Genomic DNA, 25,784 nt, shown 5'->3' on the forward strand with positions numbered 1-25,784 from the left:
GGCTGTTTCGACTGCTGTTAGGAGCTGTTAGTAAAGCATAAGGAATACAAATTAGTGCCTGAGCAGATGTTCATTACCGCAACATTTTCCTTCTAAAGAGTATCACAGGCAACATGACTTAATTTCTGCATCACAGACATCCTCTGATTTCCATTACTAATCTTTTCATTTAGATCCAATGCAGGGCTTGTGATGTGTGTATCATACAGGCAGCCTCTTTGGTCTGTACAGCGTGTAGGATTTTGTAGAATTCTGTAACAGCATGAGATAAACAGGCAACCTCTAAGACATGTCACTGTTCGCAGAGGCCTCAGGGAGTATTTGGAAGCCTTTATTCCATATTCCCCACTGTGATGAGATTTTATTTTTCTGTCTTCTGACTCTATTTCTGCTCCAAGACAAATGGAGAGCAAGAAAGCATATTTAAGCAGTGATGGAATCTAACTAACTGCATTTACTTCATTTGTGTATATAAGTAAATTTTTTAGGTACAGTGCATTTCCATTTTAAGCTGCTCTATATTTCCACTCCTCTACATTTAAGAGGCAAATACTCCATAGCTTAAGTGGATAGTTGCTTTTAAGAAAAAGATTATACACAGTCGATGATATAACAGTTGTTGGAATCTTTCATAATACAACACACATTTATTGTTCAAAGTTAAATAAACTGACACACACCCTCATAATATATATATATATATATATATATATATATATATATATATATATATATATATCACTATTGACTTATAAACCCTATTTTCTTTCTCCTCACCACCATGTGCACAGCAGCTATGAAAAGGCCTGAGACACTGAAGAAAAATAGTATATACAAGCACAATACATTTACACTCAAGATCCATATCAGATGGATATGTTGTATTGCAGTAACGCAACAGTAAACAGGAACTATATTGCCAATGTGGACACTTGAATATTTCTTTTGTATATTTTGTCACATCACGGGCATTTTAGGCCTACAAAGTATAGTTAGTGCACAAAGTATACCCAATAACATTGTAATTTTTACAGCACATTTATCATCCACTGAAGTGATAATGTGACCTGTGATCCCTCAGAATCTCCCTGAACTCAGAGATCACGGCCTTTAAGCCCGTAAATGTTTTCCACATGTTTTTGCACATGTTGGGCTCTGCTCCACATGCCCCTCTGTCACACTCCTCATTATCCCACACCATCTTTTGCATCTCAGATTCTGACAGTTTGACCTCTTTTAATCCCTGTACCCCTTTCACATCATTGGTCATCTCATCGAGTGTAGAGTCTTCCTGTAAGTCTGGTTCTTTCTTGTAACACCTACATATGTCTCACTCTGAACACGAAATACTGCAGACAGTTTTCTGGTGTTTCTCCATGAAAGCATAGCATGGTGACAACTCTGAGAACTTATGGTTCTGTTCAGAATAAATTTGCCTTGGGTAGGCTGTCCTGGAAATAAGAGCTGTGTGGTATATAGATTCTTATAAACTCTTTTGTCACCAGAGACAAGGCTGGGGCTTTGTCAAAACATCCCCATGTGCACTCTCAGATGTCCTCGACTCATGTCCTGTTCGTGGAATCATGTCGCCTTCTCAGCTAAGGGAGATGAATCTAGCATCTGCCTGGATAAAAGATAAAAAACAATCAAGTGCACTATTATAGACAGGAATCCCTCTGAGGATCAGTGACCTTGTTTTTTAAACTCGGTCAACACTGAGAGAAAATGATGGTGTCTTAGCTTGTGTGCTTTTGACCTACATTAGAGATATTCTAAAAGTGAGAAGAGACTGGTAATGATGTGCTATGGGTTTTCAATGGCCAAAGTATACAAGACATGTGCGCACTTGGCAGAATTAGCCCCTCGATCACTCACTAAGACTGTGAAAGCATTGCATCTATATTCTGCTTTATATAAGATGATCATTCAGCCCGTACGTCATTACAAATATTCAATAGTTAAATACGCAGACAGTTCAAAATGTGCCATGAGTATGCGCATCAATGCTGCGTAGAAATGAAAAAACAGTCAGTCATATAAATAGAAAAAAAAGGTGTTAGTTATTTATTGTTTTTCCGTGATGCTCATTTATCTTTTTCCATGAAGAAGAACTTTGATGACAGCACTTTATGTAACGTCAGTATAATCTGGCTGCAATCTTACGTAAAGGCAATACTCCAGAACTAGAACGTGTTCTAAAATAAGTAATATCACTCAGAGACAAAGATGTCTCTCCTGTTAAACTACAGGTGATTAAAGATTAAATGTCTTCACTGGTATGGCCAGGAGATGGGAGGGAAAATATTAGAATGGAAAAAGCACAGGGAAGTGGGGGTTGGGTGACGGAGGTAGAGGATATTAACAGGGACACGGAAAGAGCAGCAGTTTCTCTCTCTTCCTCTCCTCCTATCAGTGTTACATACCTAACTGCCCGTCAACAATTTACAGATAACCAGGAGAGACTATCTCCCACTTCGTCCTGAAAAGAGATGCTGTAGAATCGAGAATGTAACCACTATGAACTGCCTCACACCGTTTTAGCTTCTAATGTTTTGTCTTCAAATCAGGGATTACTGGACCGTTTGCGTGAGGTTAGACATATCCTGATGGCTCCTCTCAAAACATTTGAAAATATTGTTGTAAAGCCAAAAGTAAGGCTGATTTCCTTGGTTCTTGAGAATTAAACAGTTCTTGCATGTTTTTTGTAATATTTTTTAGAAATACTTACAGTGTTTCTGTGTAACTAACAAGTTAAACTGGTCTTACAGAAATGTTGCAAAAAAGACTAAAAAGAAAAAGCTATTCAGGATTGTTTTCCATTAACTGGTTTGGATTTGAATTGACTGTTTTCTGTTTTCAATAGAAGATGATATACTTTATGCGAGTCAGCATCTTCACTGAAAAAATGCCTCTGGAAAAAAAAAACAACTTGTGGCCTTTGTAACTATTTTTTCATGTAAACTAGTGTCAATCATATTTATTTCTCAAGAGGCAGAAAAAGTTGGCCAGTTGAATATTCTCTGCATAAGAACTTATTTTACTCAATTGCTTCCATCTCCAATGATGCACATTAGCTGTTTTCAAAAAATGCACAAACCATCCAATTCTTTTTCTTTTTCCTTCAAATACTTCTCAATCCACATATACAAACCATTGATGGAAACCTAGATACTGACAAAGTATTGAAAATATGTTGTTGATTTCCCCATGTAAACAAATTCCAGCTGTTGTTCATCCACTGGATTGTCTGCCTGAGACCGTGAGTTAGCTTGCACGGTAAATCTCTGTGTTCTCATTAAAGCTCCCTTGCAGTGTCATTAAGATGAATTTCTGTCCATTTAATTACTGGCCATCAAAATAATTTAGATTCAGAGAGCACACCCTGTTGTTCCTCGAAGGAAAAGAAAAAGACTGAGTTAAATTAACAACTAATTCCACTGCTGGAGACCCAATAAGAAGAACCAACAAACTGAGAGTATCCTTGAATTCAAGGGCAACATGTCAGTTAACCTTTGTGAATCCCTATGAGGTGATTTTATCCACACAAGCTTTATGTAGCCACAGGGGCCTCTGCCATTTTTGAGCAAAGTCAACAACCAATTCAAGCTGCTTATATTTGCATTTATTTTATTTTGGGATTTAATTCTGCAATGTTTAGAAATCCACAGGCTAATGTCAACTCAAAAGCTGGACTGGTGTAGCATAGTTTTCTGTCATCAGCCTCCCCAGGAGGTTTCTGAGTTGTTTTGAGTTTGAAATTGAACACATGCCTCTTAAGCCCCGTCGATGTGAAGGGAAGTTCTCCCCTTTCGCTGCCCACAGGATTCTGCTTTGTTTTATTTTTCAAGTTAATACCTGTGTGTCCCTGCATTTCATGTGAGAATCCATTTGAATAATATTTTGTTCAACAGATATATTGCCTGTTTCATTCATTTTCTAAAGTGTCAAGGTTAGAGAGATATTAATAAAAGAGCAACATCTGTACACTGATTTAAAACCACAAGTCCATTCAAATAAAGCCCAAAATGTGTTCCAGAAGTCTTAGTCCAAACTAGATATGCTTACATTGACAATGCACACTGTTGTCAAGCAATTATGTTGTTCAAATTCATCATCTTAGAGTTAGCAGCCTGCCACATACATTCAACAATAAGCTTAACATAAAGCGGCAGAGATTGTAATTTTGGCTAATTATGGCGCTGGATAGATGTGGAAACAGCAGTTTATCAGCCTTTAGTGGACCTATCATTGCTTTCTCAATATTCAATATTTTTGTAATTAGGAGTTTGTTTTGTTTTTCCCACATCTCACATATCATTGTAGTGACTGTTTTCAATCTCAACTTAGCTATTTTTTAATAATGGGACTCGATTCGGTGTGTAATTGTTCAGGATGAACATACTGAATGCTGAGCAGGAAAACATTCTTGGCCTGGTTTAATTGTGGAAGCCTAGTTGAGGGGGTGGTGTTTCACTGCTGCGGGGGACAGCTCGGCTTTGTAAATGGACTACTTACAGAATTTTCTGGATGTTAAAACTTTTTACACCCCTTTGGGCAGCCACTAAACAAATAAATTACTCAATATAATGAGCTGTTTCGCTCTTATATGGGATTCCCAAGCTTAAGGCTAAAAGGTGCTGTTGGACACAGTTTTTGAAATTCTTACGACTCATGTAAAGAATTGGGTTCATCCAAAGGGTACAGATCTTTTTTTTTAACCGTGCCTTGGAAGATGAAAGGCGCAGCACAACCCGCCAGGCTAATCCTTATCTAGTCAGTTAGAATTCTATTCTATTCTATCAGTGGTTTATGGGTTAGAAAAATGTCACCACCCCCCTCCTTCATGTTCTTCCTTGGCACGTTTTGGTCTTGTAATTGTTAGTAGTCCTATTTTCCCACACTTTATACAGCAAAGTCTTGAGGGATTCCCTATTTATACTACATTTTATGGAGAAGGAGGAGGTGATACTGTAAACATCAAGCTAATAAGAAGATAGCCTTTTTTGCCTTGTGTGCAAAATTAAAATCGCTTACTGTCCAGCTCACAGCATGAGTTTATGTAGTCCAAAAATAGCATGTTATAAATCAGGTTTTTATGTCCCTATAATGTTTGAAAATTAGATAGTAATTTATTTTTACTTTTTAAAAGAAAAAACTTTTTTACTTTTAATGTATTTATTTTTTTCTGAATTGCAGACTTTTAATTTAAAAGTCCTGGGTAATTCATATTGTAAAACTCACTTACCGGTACATTGTAAAATGATGCGGTGTGTACTGTACATTTAAAGTGGCCTCAGAGTTCCCCAAGGAAAAGTAAAAATTTGTAGCAGACTTAGCCCATGCATTTTACCCAGGAAATAGACCGATACCACCATTGTTTGTACAGGGAAATTCTATACTCTCAAAACCTTTCATTGGTAATTCATCAAAATTCTGAAATTGTGGTTTCCGACAAAGAAAGACCTAATATAGATTGTTGAAAATCCATTACCTCTAGGGTAAGTGTTGGATTTTTGTAATTGACACACACCCCCCCACAAAAAAAGAAACAAAAGGTTATTTTGGATCGATATTTGATTTCCCATTTACTGAAAACCTTACTTTGATGCCTTGGTAAATGCCTAAGATTAACAACTCTGTATGACTCAAAGAGAGAGACAGATTGGAAAATAACAAGCACTAAAACAGAGACACAGCAAATAGGCTAAACAGAAGAATCACGTACCCAGTTCCTCCGGTTTGACATTAACCACCCGCCAGTGTTTACTACAAAGCCCAGATTGGCCTCGCAGCGAATTGATGCCTGGGAAATGCTCACTTCGTGCTGAGACCAGTGTTCTGGTTTATTGTGGTCATCTTAAGACTGTGTGGTCTCAACAGAGTTATGCTCGCTTTTTGGGTAGGTGGGTGGTAGGGGTGGGGGTATGAATGCATTTTTTATGTGCAGGGTGTTTTCATTACACCCCACAAACATACTTTGTACAGCACCGCCTCGGCACACACCAGGGCCACTGCTGCCTCCCCTCGCTGTATGAGTATCTCCTCTCTGTGAAGTAACAGGCTTAAATAATTGTCTGGAATACATTAGTCACAGCTATTAATGGGGCTGTTTTGATTCCGCTCTCCCCCTTGTATTAGCCTTTTTTCCCCAACGTGCAAAGTCATGGCAGAAGTGAGGTTTTTGTCTGAAAGTAAGAGACGGGCCTTGTCAGCTCACAGGGAGACAAATGGAGTTAAAAGCAAACAGTGAAGTTGAAAGATGCAAACAGAATAGAGTTAATAGTGTTCAGTAACTGGGTTTCCATAGATGTTCAGATGCACAAGACGTAAGTAAGAAAAGGTGAATGGTAAAAATTGAAGAACACTTGAGGCACGGAAGTAACAGCATGGAAGTAACAAAATTACGGACTGCAGCTGACCAGGCAACAATGAAAAGAAAATAGGAATTAGATGGGTTTAGGGCTCTCTACCACTTGTTACCTTACAGTGGAGGCCGTATGCACACGAGCAAGCAAAAGTCTTCGACACCTGATGCTTTTACACTCACATCGGTACACAAATGTGTTCCTGTTAGATGCAATGCCTTAAAAATACTGTAAAGGCAAAACAAGTAAAAAAAAATAATAATAATCTGATACGTTTATGAGAAAAAACACTATGCAAGAAAACGTTTCTTCCCATCAGCTCATTGATTGAAGTGCCTTAAAGGTTAATGACACCAAGCAGTTAGTGACATTTCCTGCCTCCATTAGGGATATCTTAAATCGCTGCAGTGAATATTACACACTAAAGAAGACAATTTGATACATTTGCATCCGAAGTGAGCAGACTCCTTTCAAGTCTAGCGCTGATACACTGATGTCTTTCATTCCTTGTAGAGCCTTGTTAACTCCTCCTTACGACCTTCTTACTAAATATAGCAATTCATGTATTGATTTGGGGACGTGGTGCATTCACAGCATGCCTCTGCGATAATGACCTATTTCAACAGATTGCTTGTAGATAAGTAGTTTTTTTTTCTTTTTTTTTTCGAATTGAGTCTGCAGAGAGATCTGAGAGAATAAGACACAGGCTTACCTCAGGACTTATCAGCACAACCTAGCTTAGTTGTGTTGCATAGACCAAACATCCATGCAAACATCCATCATCTATGCAGAATAAGTTCTTATGAAAGCACTTTCACGAAATTTTGATTATCGTGATGCTCTTTAGGTCAACTGCAGATGTTCTATCTTAATATAGTGCAAAGTTGCAACATTACAGTATCAATCAGAATAAATAGCTCCTACAAGCAGCATGATTAAATGCGGATCATTCACAGCATTGTACCTCATTGCTATTAAAGTGTGGCAATGGGGAATAGAGCCAACAAAAGCTTGCCAAAAGATGGTTTAAATTCCATCTGTGAGTGCACCATGCCAGCAGGCATACTTCCCATTACTGACTGACTGTGAATGAAATCAGTATAGTTCTGCAAGAGGGATGGGCATCAACAAGATCACTGGTATGCTACCCAGAGCAGCTAAGATCCAGATACTGTCATTGTTTTATCAAAACATTCTTATGTCATGCCGAAACACGTCACTATTTATCTTTTTGCCTTCCCAAACAAAACAGTAGCTCAGTCAAAGGCAAGCTACAGGCTGTCTGGCTTTGCCTGTTAATCCTCAGTATGCAAAGGGAAACAACGTATTAGTTACAGTATACTCTCAATTTCAATAGAACAATCTTTCATTTAAAACTCATTTATCAACACCATTTCTATCTTTTCTGCTATGGTCATTACAGGATTTTGACCTCAGTGGAGGTGATTCATCCAGATAACTTTCTGCAGTGGCATTTTCATTCAGCTGGAAGAGTGTTATCAGCCAAATCACACAACCCCAGAGAACATAAGTCCTTCCTCCTGCTTTACCCATTCACAGACTTTCCAGGGACCGTCACAATCAGGCCTTTGTGGGCCCGGCTTGTCTGTCATCTCCCTGGTTCTGTTGATGCAGGCCTCGTGCTGAGAGCGTGGTCTTCTCATACTCTGCATTAAACGCTAGCTAATTGAGCTTGTCGAGCCAGAACCTGTTGGTGTGCCGATAAGAAGGTATTCAACCTCCTTAGAGGCTTCTGGTGGTGCCTTTTGGGATATATATTTTTTTATGTCTTATTACCTTTTTTTTTTTTTTGTTTAGGAAATAATTATAGGCAAATGGAGGGGTCCTTGAAAATACCCATCCACCCATCCATCTATTTTCTATACCTTGTTCATTCAATTCAGGGTTGCAGGAGAGCTGGAGTCTATCCCAGTTGCCACTGGGCGAGAAGCAGGGTTCACCCTGGACGCGCAGCAAGTCCTTAAAATCAGCTCGTCTATAATTGTAAATTATTTGAACACTTGAACATTAAACTAAATGTTACATCTTAAGGTTAATACAGAACACAAACATGTGTACAGAGGATGTCAGGGAGGGGCCAGGACATTAAGCTAGTTAGATTGTTGATCTTAAAAGAAACAGTCCATAAAATCCCCATTCGTGAACCCAAGTAGTACTTTCTTTCATTAATCAGTTACTTATGTCTCTTTTTAAGAGAGTTGGAAGAGGTTCACAATGGAAAGTCTTAGATAGATGTCCTTCCCATGTCCTCATCAAACTGCAAAAAAGTGAAGCAACTTTGCCTTCATCCCTCTTCTTTTCTTTGCGCAACACGAGCTGGCTGAGCTGTATAAGAAACAGTTGATATAATTTCATCCAGCTGTTTCAGCTTGTTAGGAGAAGAGGAAATTGCACTCTTGTACATTGTCCTTGTATGGCACTTTGTCGAAACCCACACCTACGTGGTATTTCTGTCAGGCTAAGATGTGTAAAGACTGTTTGCCTATGGCATTTCATATATCTGTGCTGTGATGGGGATTTTAGTCTTAGTGCAACTGACATGACCCCCGCTAGCCTTTCTGGCATAATCTTGCTGCCTTCAGGAACCCAAGACTAATCTGCCATTCGTCTTTTTGGAGGCTTCACTCATTTGAGGCTGAGTCAACCTCTCTACAATAATCATGGCCACAAAGCTGGATTTTGAACCAGCTTGATGTGTGTTTTCAGCTCAGAAAAGTGCTTGGGTATGAAATCTGTTCTGTTTTTGAATTCACTGCAGCAAATTTCTGCTTTACATGGGCTTCAAATACACATAGTTTGCATGTCTCACATGACTGTCAGTTTATGAATAAGAACAGTAGCTATCCACCAGGCATTAGATGCATCTACTCATCCATTATAATCTTAAAATGACCTTTTTTATCCCCTCAGTTTTAATGTCAAAGATTATATGCTCTGACATGTATGGATGTATCAGATATGCAGCACTGGAATGTGCCGAGCAGTGCCAAGGCAAGGCCACGCCTTCAGGCTAGTAGGCTGTGTTATGAGTTATATGCGACATGTATGAAGTTAAATTATACCACTAATCCAGTTTAACTGGCAGGCATACAAGCCTCATCAGAGGTTCTCAAGCATAATGTTGGATGTAAATCTAGAACCCCATCTATAAGGATATGAGCCTTAAAGAAACAGGAGCTTCAGATTTACCAGGGTTACATCTACCAAACTGCTGTGCCAAACTAACAAGGAAAGACCCAATTAGGTCATCAAACTTCTTCAACTGATGTCAGTATTTCTGTTGGGCTGAGAAGAGAAATAAGATCACATCAATAAACATCTTTGTAGTAACAGTTAAATGCATAGAGGCGCATTTCCAAGCAGAAAGTGAACCTTGGAGATGTTAATACTTCAAAATCAGTCCAAACAATCAACCACAACATTTATTTTGACCTGTTTTGTTGGTAAACACGCACTACAAATAAAGATATTACGTCAAATTAATTAAAAAGGTTTTTTATTTAGCAGTGAAGAGGGATTTTCCATCTCTCGTGTGTATACTTTGTGAGAATGTGGACACATATTTGGTTACCTTCCAGTCATTACTTCCTTAAACACTCAAACGATTAAAAAGTATTACTCGTACTGTGGTAAAGTATCACAATATGGATTTTCTTGAGATAAAGAAATTCTTACCTGCCTGCCTCTCTTCTTTTGGCAGTCTACAAAATACAACCGAAGGTCCAAACTAAATTTAACATTTTGCTTACATAAAAGACCTGCAACTATGAATTTCAGTCATTTGGAATTTCTCATACTGTATCGGTGCTTTATATGCCTCTATTAAGACTTATAATCTGTTGAAACTGTATCTTGTAATATTAATTTGTCAATTTACTGACCCTGAACAAACATTTCTATGAATGCAAAATACATGTATTTCCGTATGGAAAGAGCACTGTAGGATATTATGTTTGGAGAGTAGCCATTTTGGCACAAACTATCCCAATACGGTAAGAGCTGGACTCCAGAAATATTCTGGGAGAACAGAGGCAGTGGAGTTACCAAGGTAACAAAGGTTTCTCCCTCAGCCCCAGCATCACCCTGATCCCTCTCTGTGCGGGCTGGGTACTTAATTTCACTGACCCCCGGCGTCTGGGCTGAACAGCCTCCATTATTAGGACTAATGTAAGGAAGGCCAGCCATCCAAGCACCTCCTCTATCAGGGTTAAGGATTTTAGTCATACAGGGGTGGAAGACATAGAACAGGCCTATTAATAGCACAGGGATCTTATTTTAGATTAATCAAATACATATTTAAAGGCTAATTAGTCAATTTATTCACTCAGTGCAAATTTTCTCAAGCCACCACCTCACTCTGCAGTTTAGGTGTCTTTTGTTTATGTGGAGATTTATGTGGAAATGTCTGACTTTGATTCTTAAGGTTGCATCGTTGGAGGTAAAATCCTGTTTTTGTGATTTGAGTCTACGATGTCATGTCATGACTTGATTTTGCATGAGCTTATTATCCTCTTGACAAGCAAGCTTTATTTAAGTCACATTATCAGGTTAGAGAACTCAGAGCACTGCCTGAGTGGTCCACTTTTATCAAGTGTATTCTGAGCATTGAAGTCCTCAAAAGCAGTTACTGAACAATTAATGTAATTGCTTCTTGATTTTAGTTTTTTACGAGACGTTTACAAAAGCTGCCAAAAAAAATATTTTTTTCTCATGCTGAGAGCAGTATTTCATATTTGGGTACGTTTGTGCATGCACTTTATGGATGCATGAATGCATGCAACACAGGCACATTACAGCTGTTTTTTTCCTCTTGCAGATCAGATGGATAATAAGATTCCCTGACTCTGTACTGCCTCTTTAAATGCTTGTAGTCAAAATAATTGATATAATCTTTAATAAACATACTCTAGGGAGAGATGGCTAAAGATATCAAGTCTAGCCTCTGAACATGATACCCACAGTCGGGTAGGGTACTGTTTGTCTTTTGTGCTCTGTATGTGTGTGTTTTTATGTGTGTATTGAAGTGTTGTGCTGGGACAGTGACAGGATCCAGCACCAGCTGCTCCTTGCGTTGCCACCCCCCTCCCAACCACCCTTCCTCTCTTCTTTCCTTCTTCCTATCCTCCCCCTCCTTTTGCTGTGACACCCCTTGTCCCTTCTGACTGGACAACACGCAGCCCCTTTATGCCACCTGTCCATCAGCCAGACTGCACCTTAGGGAGCCTCTGTTGCTGAGCTTGGAACTGCCGCTTGCCGCCTTTGTTTGGACTCTGGTACCCCCCCTCTCCTCCTCTCTCTCTCTTTCCCCCTCTCTCCTCTCTTTCTCTGCTCCCTTTTGCTCTCTGTGGTGCTCTTTACAAACAGACATACAAAAAGACACATACAGACAAGTGATTGCCTCTGTCAGCTATTTCCTACATCTGCCTCCAGGCACAAAGGACTCCACCCCCACTACCAATTTCTCAGTTTGCCTCTCACCTGTAGTGGCAAGGATGCCAGCAACTGGGGCTGTTGTGCTTGGCAAAAAATAGATGCTGGCTGTTGGTACCAGGTAGTAAAGACTGATTCATCATGAAGTCGATGATATATTGCTAATTCTGAGAAGCCCTCGATACAGTGAGACAACATTAACAGGTTGCCTATCTCACAGACGGGGCAGCAGAAATCATCCAGAACTGCTTCTTATCTTATCCAAGATAAGATTCTGGATTCTGGATCGAGATGCTGTATGTCTTCAGCAGGTCACTGAGGTTATTTATTATCAATTCGTTCCACTACTCTCCTTCCTCTACCTTTACCATTCATTTTCCTCTACCTCCAGTCACACTGTCATCAGCAGTCTGTGGCTGTGATCAGGGCTGTAAGGTCCGGGTGCAGCCTGCGGAACGGAGCGGGGAAGCTGCCTTACATAGCAATGGCTCCTGTTGCCCTAGCAACTGGCTGTCCTTGGGAAAAGGACGCATTTGGGGGTTTGGGAGGCTAAGCCACTGGCAGCCCCAGTAAAAACTCATAAAGAGTTCAGACAAATCGATCTGTGCATCTCGGAGAGCACATAGCATAAACACAGTCCTCTGCAAATGTCTTAAAAATGTATGAATCATTGAAAGAGAGAGCTGTGGCATATAGTATGAGTGGTTTGAAATGAGATTCACTGTCCGTGGAGGGAATAAAAGGTTCTTTGATGTGACTAATTTTGGACTCACTGTACAGTCTTCAGTCATCGGTGGGTGGGTGTTTCCTAGGGATGCCTTGTATTCTGTGGAGCAGCAGGTGATTTGTTCCCATGAAGTCAAAGGCGAGAGCTGTTGGAGCCTGACCGCATCCTTTTGTTTGCCTCTGTAATGAAAGCTCAACACTCTGACATTTGATAACCTCCATGTCTCCGCATTTCCTGCCTGTCTCATATTTGAAACACTGTACACCCATTTACTCAGTGCTTGAACAGAAAGGTGTGTTTTTTTTTCACCACTCTTACCATAGGGAACATTGTAGAACTCTAAACAAAATAACTGTCGCTTGGTGTCACATGACAGTTTGTTTACCCTACTTTCAACTTTATGAAATGAAAGAAAATACTAGCCAACTCTAAGAATTCCAACAGATACGTCACTAAGGTTGGAGATTAAACAATCTGTTGTATCGTAAAAAAAATCTGATGTCATATCCCATCCTTTGGTTGTGATGTGATTCGGTTTACTAAAGACATTCTTAATTAGAATCTCAAAGCACCCATTGATAACGGTGAAGCAAGCTTATTGATGTAAAATAATTCAATTAGGCTATTTGTTAATAACTGACCATTTGTTTGCTAAACCTATCCTTTTGCACTAAACTACAAAATAAAATAACTGTGTGTGTGTGTAGCCAGAATGTGGAATGATGTACCATTATCTGCATTAACTGACATGTTTTCATCCCCTTTAATGACCTTTCATTAAAAATAATGAAATACAATGTAGATCATTTCAGCATGGGTTTGACAAGACAGTTTAAATGGAGATTATTATAGACAGCAGGGACTGCCTACTGCCACACCCCAGCCATCTGCAGCCCACTTCACCAAAGGGGTCCACCAGCAACATGATTGGACCTCTACATCCTCTGAAGAGCAAGCTGTCAAGTGATCTGCCTGCATGAAATGACCCTTTCCGCTTTATTCCCCTTAACCGCCCTCCCTCTAGTCTTGTCCGTATTCCTCCCCCGCGTATATATATGTATTGGCTCAGGTGCCTGTGATTTCACTATTCCCCATTTGAGAATAACTTTTTATCTCTTAAATTGGAAAAAAATGAAAAAGAAGAAAATAAAAGAGTGCTGTGAAAATTCCAGAAGTTATTACTGTGCTGCATTCATGGCTCTCCTTTCATCTCTGTTTCCTCCTTTATTGTCAGATGGTACTTATCAGACAGTAAGGAAATACTGTGGTTAAGATAGTTTTCAATTATTCCCCCCCCCCTTTTGGTATTTGTGACCTAATGATCCTCATGAGAGTATTGTGGTCTCAAACATAGGGTCGCTCTTCTTGTTTGAATCAAGAAGCTAATATTTGCCACATGCGGAAGATGCTCTTGAGATGTGTAAGTGCGTGAGTGTTGCTACCAGTGTTACTACATATCAGAAGTAATTGATTGCTCAGTCAACAATACCCGACTTTATTTATCGCTTAAGGCATTCAGCAAATTAATAAATATCATGATGATTTGCCACATTTAAAATCATTGTCAATTTGATAGCCTTTGAATTTTCACTTTAATGTCCAGATGTCTGATTTGAGAATGTTGAAAATGTTACGGGGCTCCATGGTATGGTTAGTACTTTTGCCTCACAGCAAAAGGGTTCCTGGTTTGAATCCCGGCCAGGTCCCTTCTGTGTGGTGTTTGCATGTTCTCCCTGTGTACACGTGGGTTCTCTCCGGGTACTCCAGCTTCTTCCCAATGCCCTAAAACATGCATGTCAGGTTAATTGGTGACTCTAAATTGACCCTAGGAGTGAGTGTGAGTGTGGTTGGTTGTTTGCCACTATGTGGCCCTGTGTTGGACTGACGACAGCTGGGATAGACTCAAAGGCACAACTCCAGCCTTTCATTCAGACTTTGAGCCTTATGGGATAAACAGGACATTGATTTGCAACAAAAGAACATCCATCCCAGCTTGAACAGGTGTTGTAAAAAGGGCTATAAAACTTTAAGGACTACATCTCAGCACGGAATTTTCATGGGAAGAAAAACACTCAGTGTTTTATTTATATGCTTTTCATGACTAATACTATAAGTCAATGAAAAAAAAAAAAGTAAAATGAAAGTACAAGATAGGTGGTGCATGTACATGCCGTCTTGCTTGCCAGTATTATGTTTGGGCAAAGTTAAAGAGATAATGAGAAATAAGGTCACTTAGTGGAAAATTAATTTACACCAGTTGTTACATGACCAATATTGCCCTTACAGGGTATTTTTAGCTACCACTGACATTCTGAAGAACGCTCCCCTCTTCATTTTGTCCTTGTAAATACCAAACCTTGTGATGGTGAGCCCTGTATATGTGCCACATATATGAGGTTAATCCCTTGCAGTGTTAGCTGAAATGGTCTTCTGGGCAGTGGCCATATGGGTTTTATTAGTAGCTCATTGCTTTATGGTCTCTGTTTATTTATGTTTTGATGTGTATGTATGGGAAGAAGATGGAATTAAATGAGCTCTGGACCTGTGCACGTGATGTGTGTCTGATGCTGTATCCTATGTTTCTAGTTTCCCGGAAGCATGTACACTGTATGTCTTGTTTACGTGTGTGTACTTTGAGGCTCAGCCTTTCTGATGTGCCTGCGGCCTCAGAGCTCATTTCCCAGGTGTCCCACATTTTTAGCTAATCTTCTACTCACTTTGGCTCCTAATCTGTCTCAAAGGAGCCTGCTGGAAGGAGGGGGATTGGGGATCTGGGCTCTATGACAACTGCTGAGAAGATGCAGCTTATAGCAAAATGCTGAGAAAAGTCACTTTCAGTCATCCTGCTGGACTGTCATATCCCATGACACGAGTCCCTTGTCATATAGGAATAAATAATCACACAATGACACAAGTTTGCATTAATTAATTTATGTCAGATAGCTAAACCAGCAAATGTGGTTGTGGCATTTGGACCACTTAAAGAGATCGCATCTATGGGAAAAAGCTGCTTTGTTAGTGAAAGTTGATGTCAGAATTGATGGAAATTTTTATGTGAGATTTTATCCCAGGAAGAGGTTTGAATTCACTGTTGAATGAAGCCACTGTTTGTAGCTGTGACCCCCCAGTTATTTTGGTTGCTGTGGAAGTGTTTTCCCAGCCACTCAAATATTAATCTAAATTCTAAATATTAAACATATGATGAGATTCTTGAAAATGACCCTTTTAAAAAAAACCCTGCCCTGTCCTTGAATTTGCGAGTAGCCTGATTTACACCTTGTAGGTCATCAGTGCTTGCCCTCAAACACTGGCACTGTCCTGGTTTTCAATGTCAGAGGCCACAGAGTCCCAGACCTGTTAATTGCACAAGACATGGAAACCTAGTGGGAGAAATGAATATATCATTTGTGTACGTGTGGGGTGAAGCGAATGCCAGTTGTCTAATAGCTTTCACACAAGCCTGATTGAATTAGATGGCCAGGAGGACCACATTCCTAATTGAATCACGAGAGCCTGTGTTACAAACAGTACTAGCTTGTGTTCCCCATGGAAGGGCTTAGGTGGGGGGGAGGGGTTTCGGGGGGTTATTCTGGCTGGTCCTCAATCCCAGGGACAGACACACAACTTGTAGCTGCTCTCCTCTTCTTTATCTGTGGCAAAGGCTGTTCTTTCACAGGGTTATACTCTATTTAGCTGTGACAAGTGAAAAGGCTGATGTTTTACTCTACATTTGTGATGGCTGGATTTTGGAGGTAATGAGCTATTGCAGAAATGAGCACATTCGCAAGCAACAGAGGACCAGAGATGTACATGGATCTCAGTAAGAGCTTTTTTGGTCACAGTGGAATATAGGGAAATACCCAGTGCGCACAAATACAATCTCTCTGATGCTGACCATTTTCACCGCTTTCAGCACTTTTTCCTGCTGCGCTCACAAAAACACAGATTTTTTCTTTTACCCCTGCAGCCTTTTGTCTTTCACACCTTAAACACCACACACACTGGCCTAGTCTGTCTTTGTCTCTCTTGTGTCTTCTTAAAGGTTTGGTTCATTACATAAAACAGATTTCCGGAGGGTTGTATTGGGTCCTGAAAGAAGGGAAAAGCGAGAATAGAAGAGGGGGCCAGAGGGCTGAGCTGTAGTGGCTGTGATGCCCCATACGGCGGGACAAAGAGTTACCCTGTTTGGTGCGGTATTTAAAGGAGACTAAGAAGATACTGTTTTTTTTTTTTTTTTTTTTTTAAAAACAGGTGTGGCCTTGCACTGGATTGTTGGATAATAGCCAGCTGATTGTCTTGTAGTTACCATATTGCATGTGTCAGATGAAATGGAAATTTCAAATGATCGGTTTTCGTTGTGTGTTCTATTTGTGTCTTTGTCTCTGTATCTGTGTCACTGTCAAACATACTAAGAAGCCAGCAAGGCTGCTCACATCGGGATTGGCTTGTTTTTTCTTCTCTCTTACGCTCATAAATATCCACACAGATCCAGATACTTTATAGAAATCAGATGGTTTTTGCGGCTGGTCTCTTCTTCAATGTGCTATAAATCGTTGCAACTGTAACATTCAGGAAACCTTTGAAACAACCAGCAAATTACCTGCTATAAAAACTAAGCAGCACCCAAGCTCTCATACTTACCTTTCCTCACGGCTCCTTCAGTACTATTTTTATTCAGTGAGTCTAGCGAAAGCCCCCAATTAAAGCTTTTATGTCGCTATATATTATTAGCAGTCATAAACATAGGCAGACACAAGCAGCTGGGGTTTGGTTTGTGTGCGTGTGTGTGTGTGTGTGTGTGTGTGTGTTGGGGGGGGGGGGGGGGGGGGGTATTTAGAAGATTTTTTAAGTTGTAGTGTTACATTAAAGCAATATAACACTTGGTGCTTAAATGATCAGATAAAAGTGAAAACAAAACTATTTTTAAAAATTAAGATTTAAAAGTGAAAACGTGTGCCTGGAAGCAATTTAGCGTGATCTGGACCTTTTGACACAGCTCCCACTAAACTGAGTCTGAAGTGTTTATAAATTCCCTTAAAGCTTTTCTATGTGGCTTTTGTTCTTGACTTATCGCCACGTTTTATTGTCAGTCCCATTTCCAAAACCCACGTTTGGAGCCCCCGGAGAAAAGAGCAAAACGTGGCATGTTTGCTCGAAGCTTTTGATGATATTAATAGCAGTGCGCAGAAGAAGCAGGAGGAATAGTGGAGTGGCTGTCAATGAATATTCTTAAGGTAATTAGCTATTCTTGCCAGGAGGATATCAGAAGTTAGAGGAAACATAAAAAAAAAATAGCCTTCAGTTCTCACGTTTTTAGCAGCACTGCCAGCATAATGATCAAACAGCTCAACAGCAGTAATCTGGCAGGTGGGGAAGAAGGGAATTAAAGCCCTGATCTGATTTTTAATCACAGCTCTCCATGTCTCTGCTTCTCTTCATCTGACACCAGCCAACTGTGCAACTCTTAAAATCTGTCATCTGAGTATGAAGTGGAAATTCCCCAAATATTTCCCTAAAATAATGGCCATGGCCATGAGACATATCATACTGTGTACTTCTGAACTGGATGGGATGGTTTTCACAAATACTTTTTGTGGTCTGGTTTAAGTCTCTTGTACAATAATTAGGAAAAAAAACTCTCTTACAGGCAAATATCTGTGATTGTATGTCATCGTTGTTTGTGTTTGCAAGTCTGACTTGTCTGACTTTCCAAGTTGAATATAGAAATGATATAATGTCAACCTATTTTATGAAAGATTTGGTTAGAGGTGAAAGTGATAATGATTTTGTGATTGTTATAAGACATTCACAAATTATCATATTATTCCAAGTTGCTTTCGCAACCCTTTTTATCTTGATAATTGGCTGAAGAAAAGTATACAGTTCAGCAGTAAGTTCACACAACTTGCGTAGAATTTGGGATTTGACCACACAGAGTTCTTACGTATTTTATGGTCCCATTGAGTATATAGTAAAAGAATCCTCTTTTTCACGTAATTTTGACACTCAGTTTAACAGCTATAAAATAAACAAAAAGATACGTCTTATTGTTTAGTGTTCAAAGGGAACATTTTAAATGACCCACTTGCATGTCATTCAGCCGCAACCACAGAAAATATAGATATAACCACTGCGGTAGCCGGGCATCATGAGGACTTGTGAACAAGAGTCAGTTATTTTCATTCACGTTCCTCTTCATGTAGATTTTTAAGTAATTTTTGGGGGGTTGTTACGCACAGTAGCATAGTGTTACTACTCAGACATTTAATGTGGGCACACTAATTCATTAAATTCCTTGGCTGAAAATGACTGAACACAGCCATTCCCCACCTCTCCCCTCTTGTGTCTTTGTTTCCATCTTTACACTCCCAACCTCACCACCTCTGTACACTGTTTTGCTACGGTGGTGCTCCTCAGAGCCCCACTCTCTCATAGACCACGCTGTGCCTCTGAGGTCCAATCTCAATTCCCCACATGGCTGTTGCCTGGGTCTCATTCACAGACCCTGTTGACTGGCAGTGTGAATGTCCAGGCCTCATGTTTCACTCGGAGGCCAAAACCTTTTCCTCCATCAATCACGGAAGAAGAAAAACATGTCAAAGCTAATACTTTGTGAACAGATCTTTAAGATTATTTCAATTATTATTTTGGTGTAAGGTTTTGCTGTTGACGTTTCTGCTTCTTAACAGAAACTGTTGCAAAGATACCACACAAGCTATTTATGTTTTTCATAAATAGAAATAATGATTAAAATACATTATTTCTGTATTTCAAAGCACACATTTGTTCTATTTCATCCTTTCTTTTGTGCAGAAGATGAAGATGGTTGAAGTTATGGTGCATTTTATGAAAACTGGGACATTTATAAACACTGTGACGGCACATGTTTGGTGTATATATCTATTGCTGACTCTTTCATAAAGTGTCTTCATCAGTCATGATTGTATGTTCAGGATTTCAAAGGTGACAACTCTGAGTGTTGTATTTGATTTATTTGAAGGGGAAAAAGAGCATTAATCTGTGGCCTGTATGGTCTCAGAGCGCAGCAAAGTGTCTTTCAAACATAAACATTGAGATTGGAGCCAGACTAATTAAGTCTTGTGATTAGACCTTCTTTAAATGGGAATTGCAGCTGCTGACATTTAAATATTCCAGATGTTATAGCTGAGCTGTAAGCCTTGGAAGGAAGTGATAGCTGTTTTTATTACTTTGTACTACAATGTAGAAATGACGCTTATAGAGGGTCTTCAATATTAAAAAGAATATGTTCTATGAGAGAAGAATTCTTTGCAAATGTACAAGCACATGAAATAAGTGCACTCCAAAGTCAGCTTTGATCGCTGAATTTAAGAAATACTAAAATGTTTTAGAAAGGAAGCACATAGGTATATCTTTTGTTTTTCCTTTCATCAGACTTAATGAATTATCCGCTTTTCACACTGCTACTGCAGAAAAACAACATACTGAAAGACCTGAGGGGTTTTAACTTCAGATAAGCAGCATGTCCCGTGTGGGATTTCTTTTTTTCAGGTTACTGTACTTCCAAACCCTTTTTATTTTATTCTTTCTCAGTGGTGCAGGTGGGAGCTGGATTACCTGAAGCAAAACCATAGCTTTTTTTAGGCTCACAGTACAAGAAAACTCTTGACATGGTGCAGGTGCAAATACTGGAAAATGTATTTTTTTCTTTTTCTAAGCAGCGAATGTTTAGACAGAATGTGACTGGAGATGGAAGGATAAGTGGATTTCACAGACAGCTCAGTTATTTTGTTTTTCACATAAGTCACTTGTGCTTATGGCTACACACAAACAGATTCAAACCATGTACAGCAAGTGATTCATCTACACACAGTCAGATGAGCAAGCACAGCGTTTAATGGCTGGTACAGTGTATGTGTTCCTCACCAGAGATAAATTCATCTCTCCTCCTATGTCTCTAGAAAGGGACCTTTAAAAGGATTTTCAGCAGGAAACCAGGGTACTTTAGAGAGTTCTCAGACAACAACAGCATAGTGAATTATTGAAGGCAAACTTACTTGTTGCCTTGTCTGCAGCGTTTCCTCTCAGGCCAAACTGTGTCGGTGTGTACTTATTTCTGTTATGTGCTTTTGTTGGACTCATTTGTGAGTTTTGAATTCTGCTCACTTAATGCTTTCCCTTGTATAGTATAATTCAAGTAAATGGCACAGTAACTCACTCAAAATGCTGAATGATTACACATTACTATGTTTAAGCCGCTTTCTATTTCATTATCAGCACTGTCTATTTTAGTAACAAATGTTAAAATCTCAATGTGTGTAGAAATATCTATATAATAAGTATATTAGATGCTTACGAATATATCTATATCAACAATAAAAGGGGAATTGTATTCTGTATTCTGTAAATTGTATTATCATTTTATAAATGATATATAATGTATTATTATATTGAAATTTGTTTAGTGAAATTATTCAACATTTAGCCTGCTTTTTTTAATTTCTTAATTCTAACTCTCTTATTCTCCTCTGTCTTTTAGCTTGTTCATCAGGATTTTTCAAGCCAACTCAAGGAGATGAGTCTTGTCTGCAGTGTCCCATTAACAGCCGAACTACCAATGAAGGTGCCATTAACTGCGTTTGCCGCAATGGATACTATCGTACTGACTCAGATCCACTCCAGATGCCGTGCACAAGTAAGTATAGTATTAGAGTCTTTGTATATGAACTCTCAAATTACATGCGCGCATTACACAAACACGAACAGTTTCTCTTTGATTTCAGATATGAGCTCTTTGACACAAATGCATTTCATACCCACAAGCAGAAGAGCCCCCAGATCAAAGGACAGTGGTAGTCTTTGCAACTCAGAACAGAGAAACCCTGTCAGAGCTGTCCCTCACGCAAACATGATGCTGACATGCTCAAAGCGTGGCCGTCCACAGATCTGACCCAGCAGACAAAGCTCAGCTGCCCCATCTCAACATCACAGAGTCCGTACTCCAAACCAGATCCGAGGTTACTGGGCCAGGGCGCGTAGCTTTGTGAGGGGTCAGTCTCGGAGAATGAGTCGAGACGAGACTCTCTCTTGTCATGCCAATGAAGCTGTTCGAATTAGAATTTGAATTTGAGACTGACACAGAGGTTGGGAGAGAGAATGACAGACGGACGGATAAACCAAAGCAAAAGTGAGCAAGGGAGGGCTAAAGTATTAAAGAGAGACTCGTAGAAAGAAATGCAGAAGGAATTTGAGGGAGAGGAAAAAAAGGGGTGTGTGTTTTGGAGAAAGAGAGAATCGGTGTATAGAGTGAGAGTGTGCTCTAAGTAAAACAAAATGGGGGTGAGTGAGAAAAAAAGCCGCTTTTCAATGTTGCAGTAGTGTTTTTTTCCTTATTCCTCCTTTCTGCCTGTTGAAAGGGTGAGAGGAGGGAAAGATTTGATGGTCTTCAACAAAGAAGATTTGCATAAGCCTGGCTCTGGGAGTTGAGCAGCTGTTGTGAATGAGAAAGCACCAGCGTCACGTCACCCGCATTAAGCACAGCAGGGCCCGGTCTGATTAAAGCAAGGGAACAGGCCCATCAGAGAGGCCCGCCAGCTAATGGGAGGGATATTAGTCCTCCTCCCCAGGAAGGAGATGCCAAGGAGGAGTAATGTTTCCGAGAGACACCAAGAAGGGCACTCCAACGGGCTTTCTTCCAGAACTTGAGATCTACTAATTGCAGCAAATTAAAAGGAGGTTGAATAAGAAGTGATCGATTCAGATTTAGGATGTTGTGGGCGGACTGGAATTGTTTATCTCATTAGTCCTGGAGGATACGTCTACCATAATTAGGTGCACATGTCTGTAAAAGATAAACAGTTTTTACTGTTTGTTTGTTTGGCTCTGTCACTCAACATGTAGAGCCATGTGGAATGTTTCCATTCTGTAATGCCTAGCTGCTAAGAATGTCTCAATGTGAAAAATAATAAGTTTCACTCAGCTGCAGTAACTCTATATGGTCCTTCATGAGAATATTGTCAAGAATGAATGTGAGAAAAAAAAACACTTGACAAAGTGGACACCAGCAATGAAATGAGAGTGTAAACGGGCATCCCAAGGGAAGAGGCACTGCCAGCTCGGAATGCAGTCAGCTCAAAGAGGCTATAGTATCTTTGCAAGCTTGCGGATTTTCTCCCCACCCGTGAAGGGGGTGTGTAAGTAGAGATAGTAATTATGCCCTTCACACCATCAAGGACACAACACATCATATATCATAAAATAACACCCTTGCTGTGACTCGCAGGGTCTAGTTGCAGACAAAAGGAAAAAAAATGTACTCACCAAAAAAACATTTTCATTCATTTATTCATCACTTGACTAACTTCATTCAGTTGTTAGTATACAAACACAATTTCAAGGAGAAAATGATGAATTAATAATTTTAATTTTTTTTTACTTTTTCATTCAAATCCTTGTTGCCCCAAATACCACAACTATGTATTTTAGATTTATTATTTGGCCAGCAAACTCATAATATTTAATTGCCAAAGCTCAAATTTACATGCATTTGGCCCTTGGCTGGTAATTTTAGAAGATGACACTATTGTGCATTGTACCAGATACACTAAGATGAATACAAACTGAAGTTAACTTTATGTGCGCATCTGGTGAAATATGGGTGGAAATTGTCAAAAATGCACAAGATGCATTATTATGAAATCTTTTTTAAATAAAAGGTCTCTGACTGAAGACTCATTTTTAAATTTCTGTCTTGTGTAGAAGATTTTCATTGTTATCGGTTACACCCACAATTTAAGATTGTTACCTTTACATAAGACACTGTTTGGGCCTGGTCTTGGATATATCTAGGATATCTTACAAGCTTAAACAGAAGGGAAAAAAAATAAATCACTAATATGTTGCAGACCTGGATCCATTAGCACAGTCATGTGGCCACATTACATGTGGCTCTGAACTCCAGACAGTGAGTTACACTATTAAACCTCTACTACTGTTATACCCTTTTTCAAGAAACATTTCTGGGTCAATGCCACTCCTGAAATAGCCTACTGAGACAAGGATTTTTAAATGTATATTCTTCAATCTTATTTGCTCTAATTTTTTTCTTTTATTTCAAATTGTTATGCATAGCAGAAATTAGAATAAATACACACATTTGAGAATTTGAAAGTTGAATACTGTGACAGTCATTACTGTGATGTGAATTTGAATGACAAAATATACAAGAGCGGTTGCAAACAATAATTTTGATTCGCAATATTTTTGCTCAAAGAACTCTCCTTGAGAAATATTTGTCTGTTTTTGCGTAATGAAATGTTGTAACGACACAATCCGTCCTGTGTTTTTTCAGCTGTCCCTTCAGCTCCGCAGAATGTGATCTCGAGTGTGAATGAAACCTCTGTGATGCTGGAGTGGATGCCTCCTCGAGATTCAGGGGGCCGCGAAGATGTAGTTTTCAACATCATCTGCAAGAGCTGTGGTGGAGGCCGAGGAGGATGCACCCGCTGTGGGGACAATGTTCAGTTTTTACCACGTCAGCTGGGCCTGACAGAAAGCCGGGTCTACATTAGTGACCTGTTGGCCCACACGCAGTACACGTTTGAGGTGCAGGCTGTCAACGGGGTGTCAGATCAGAGTCCCTACTCCCCTCAGTATGCCTCAGTCAACATTACCACTAACCAGGCTGGTAAGTGGGTCCATCTTTGTTTTTCTGTACTTTATGTTCCCTATATTCTCTCCTCTCCTCTCCTCCTCTCCTCTCCTGCTGTACAGACCCTTTTTCATCACACTCATTCCTCAACAAGCACATAATGCACAGGGCCTCCACTAAGTCTGTTTCTTTCCTCTCCTGTATGGTGATGTATGCAGATTAAGGGCTGTAAAATGGGAAGCAGAGCACCGCTGATGATGTGACAGACAGAATGTGATGGCCTGCTGGTCTTTATAGTGTGACCTCATCACCATGTATTTCAGACTGGGGAGCTGAGAGCCAGTGAGCTCCTGTCCCTCACTTCATCTGCTCTTCACTGATTACAGCTTTATCCACCCACTTGGTTGTGGAAATATACTTAAAAAAAATATATTCTTATTAGTATGAACATTATATGAACAGTTGAAAAGTAAAATACAAATGAACAAGGTGTCAGTATTTCATGGTGTTGTAGGTCTTCAGAAATACAAACTGGTTGGGGTGTTAGCTTTTACACGTTCAGGATTTTAACAAATAAAATCTTCAGTCTCATTTCAGCCTCAGCTTTGCATTTTTACAATGTGAATGTCAGCTGTCACACCTCTGATTATTTAATCAAGGCAGAAGTATTCATTTGCTCTAACTGTCTCTTTAGAAAACACATCATCTGGCGCACCACGCTTTATTTCTGCAACTACCGATGAGCATATCTATGCAGGCTGGGCTTTATCTTTGCACTAGTTTGGCAATGGTGACATACTTACATGTCTTTATTACTCATTGTTGATCCCCCTGCGCTGAGGCCTCTCTTAAAAGAGTGTGCTACCTAAAGCATTGTGTTAACCAGCGTTTTTATTGGGTTTCATCGAGTTTTGGTTAACTACACTACCAAAGGCCCAGGAGCATGCACTAAATCAGTTAAACAGGAACGAAGCACAAGTAAGATGAGCACACTTAAGAGATGGCATTTCATCGCTTAAATTGATTCACTGTTTTGAATTTCAATGTTCGTTGAGCTCTGTTTATTTAAAAATGCCATGAAGTGCTCAGTTACAATGCTGGGACTAAAATGGAAGCTTTTATTTCCACGCTGACCTCTTTTTATTGTCTGTTTTGATTTGAGTCACTGGTGTGGTGGGTTAATGAGGGCCTGTGAGTGCAGTTAAGCGTTGTAATGAGGCCCCTACCCCACTCCGACTCACTGGGCCACAATAAGTCTGCCACCCCAACCCTTGGCTTCTCTGCTGCTCCTGCTGAGGGGTCCTAGCGGAAATTGGGGGGCTCTGCGCCCTCTCCACTGAAGTGCCCGTCACTTTGGATTAGGCAGCTAGAGCTCCCGTCAGAGGGAGCTGTGAAAAGAACTCAACTCTTGCTCGCACCCACTCAGCGTTCCCACCTTCCCCCATCACCCTGTACCCTGTTCCCTCTTGTGACATGGGATTGGAGTTTTGCGGTGCAAAACGCTACAGGTCTGGGGTCACAGGGACCAGGAGACAATAATTGCATCTGGTTTGTGTGGCTTGGGGGTTACATAAACATCATGTCATCCTTAATTACTTCAGGCAGGCTTGTG

At 39.9% G+C, this 25,784-nt stretch overlaps 1 protein-coding gene across 4 annotated transcripts in view; it reads left to right on the plus strand.

Annotated features, from left to right (window-relative positions):
• The window catches only part of ephb2b (eph receptor B2b), a 111,803-nt gene that overhangs the window by 56,662 nt on the left and 29,357 nt on the right, over positions 1-25,784 (plus strand). For all 4 annotated transcript variants that reach the window (XM_075461700.1, XM_075461702.1, XM_075461701.1 and 1 more), the window contains exons 4-5: positions 21,062-21,217; positions 23,873-24,208. In XM_075461700.1, coding sequence (XP_075317815.1) covers positions 21,062-21,217; positions 23,873-24,208 — 492 coding nt within the window. The remainder of the gene's footprint in view (positions 1-21,061; positions 21,218-23,872; positions 24,209-25,784) is intronic.

The sequence above is a fragment of the Odontesthes bonariensis genome, chromosome 3 (genome assembly GCF_027942865.1).
Source record: "Odontesthes bonariensis isolate fOdoBon6 chromosome 3, fOdoBon6.hap1, whole genome shotgun sequence".
Lineage (NCBI taxonomy): Eukaryota > Metazoa > Chordata > Actinopteri > Atheriniformes > Atherinopsidae > Odontesthes > Odontesthes bonariensis.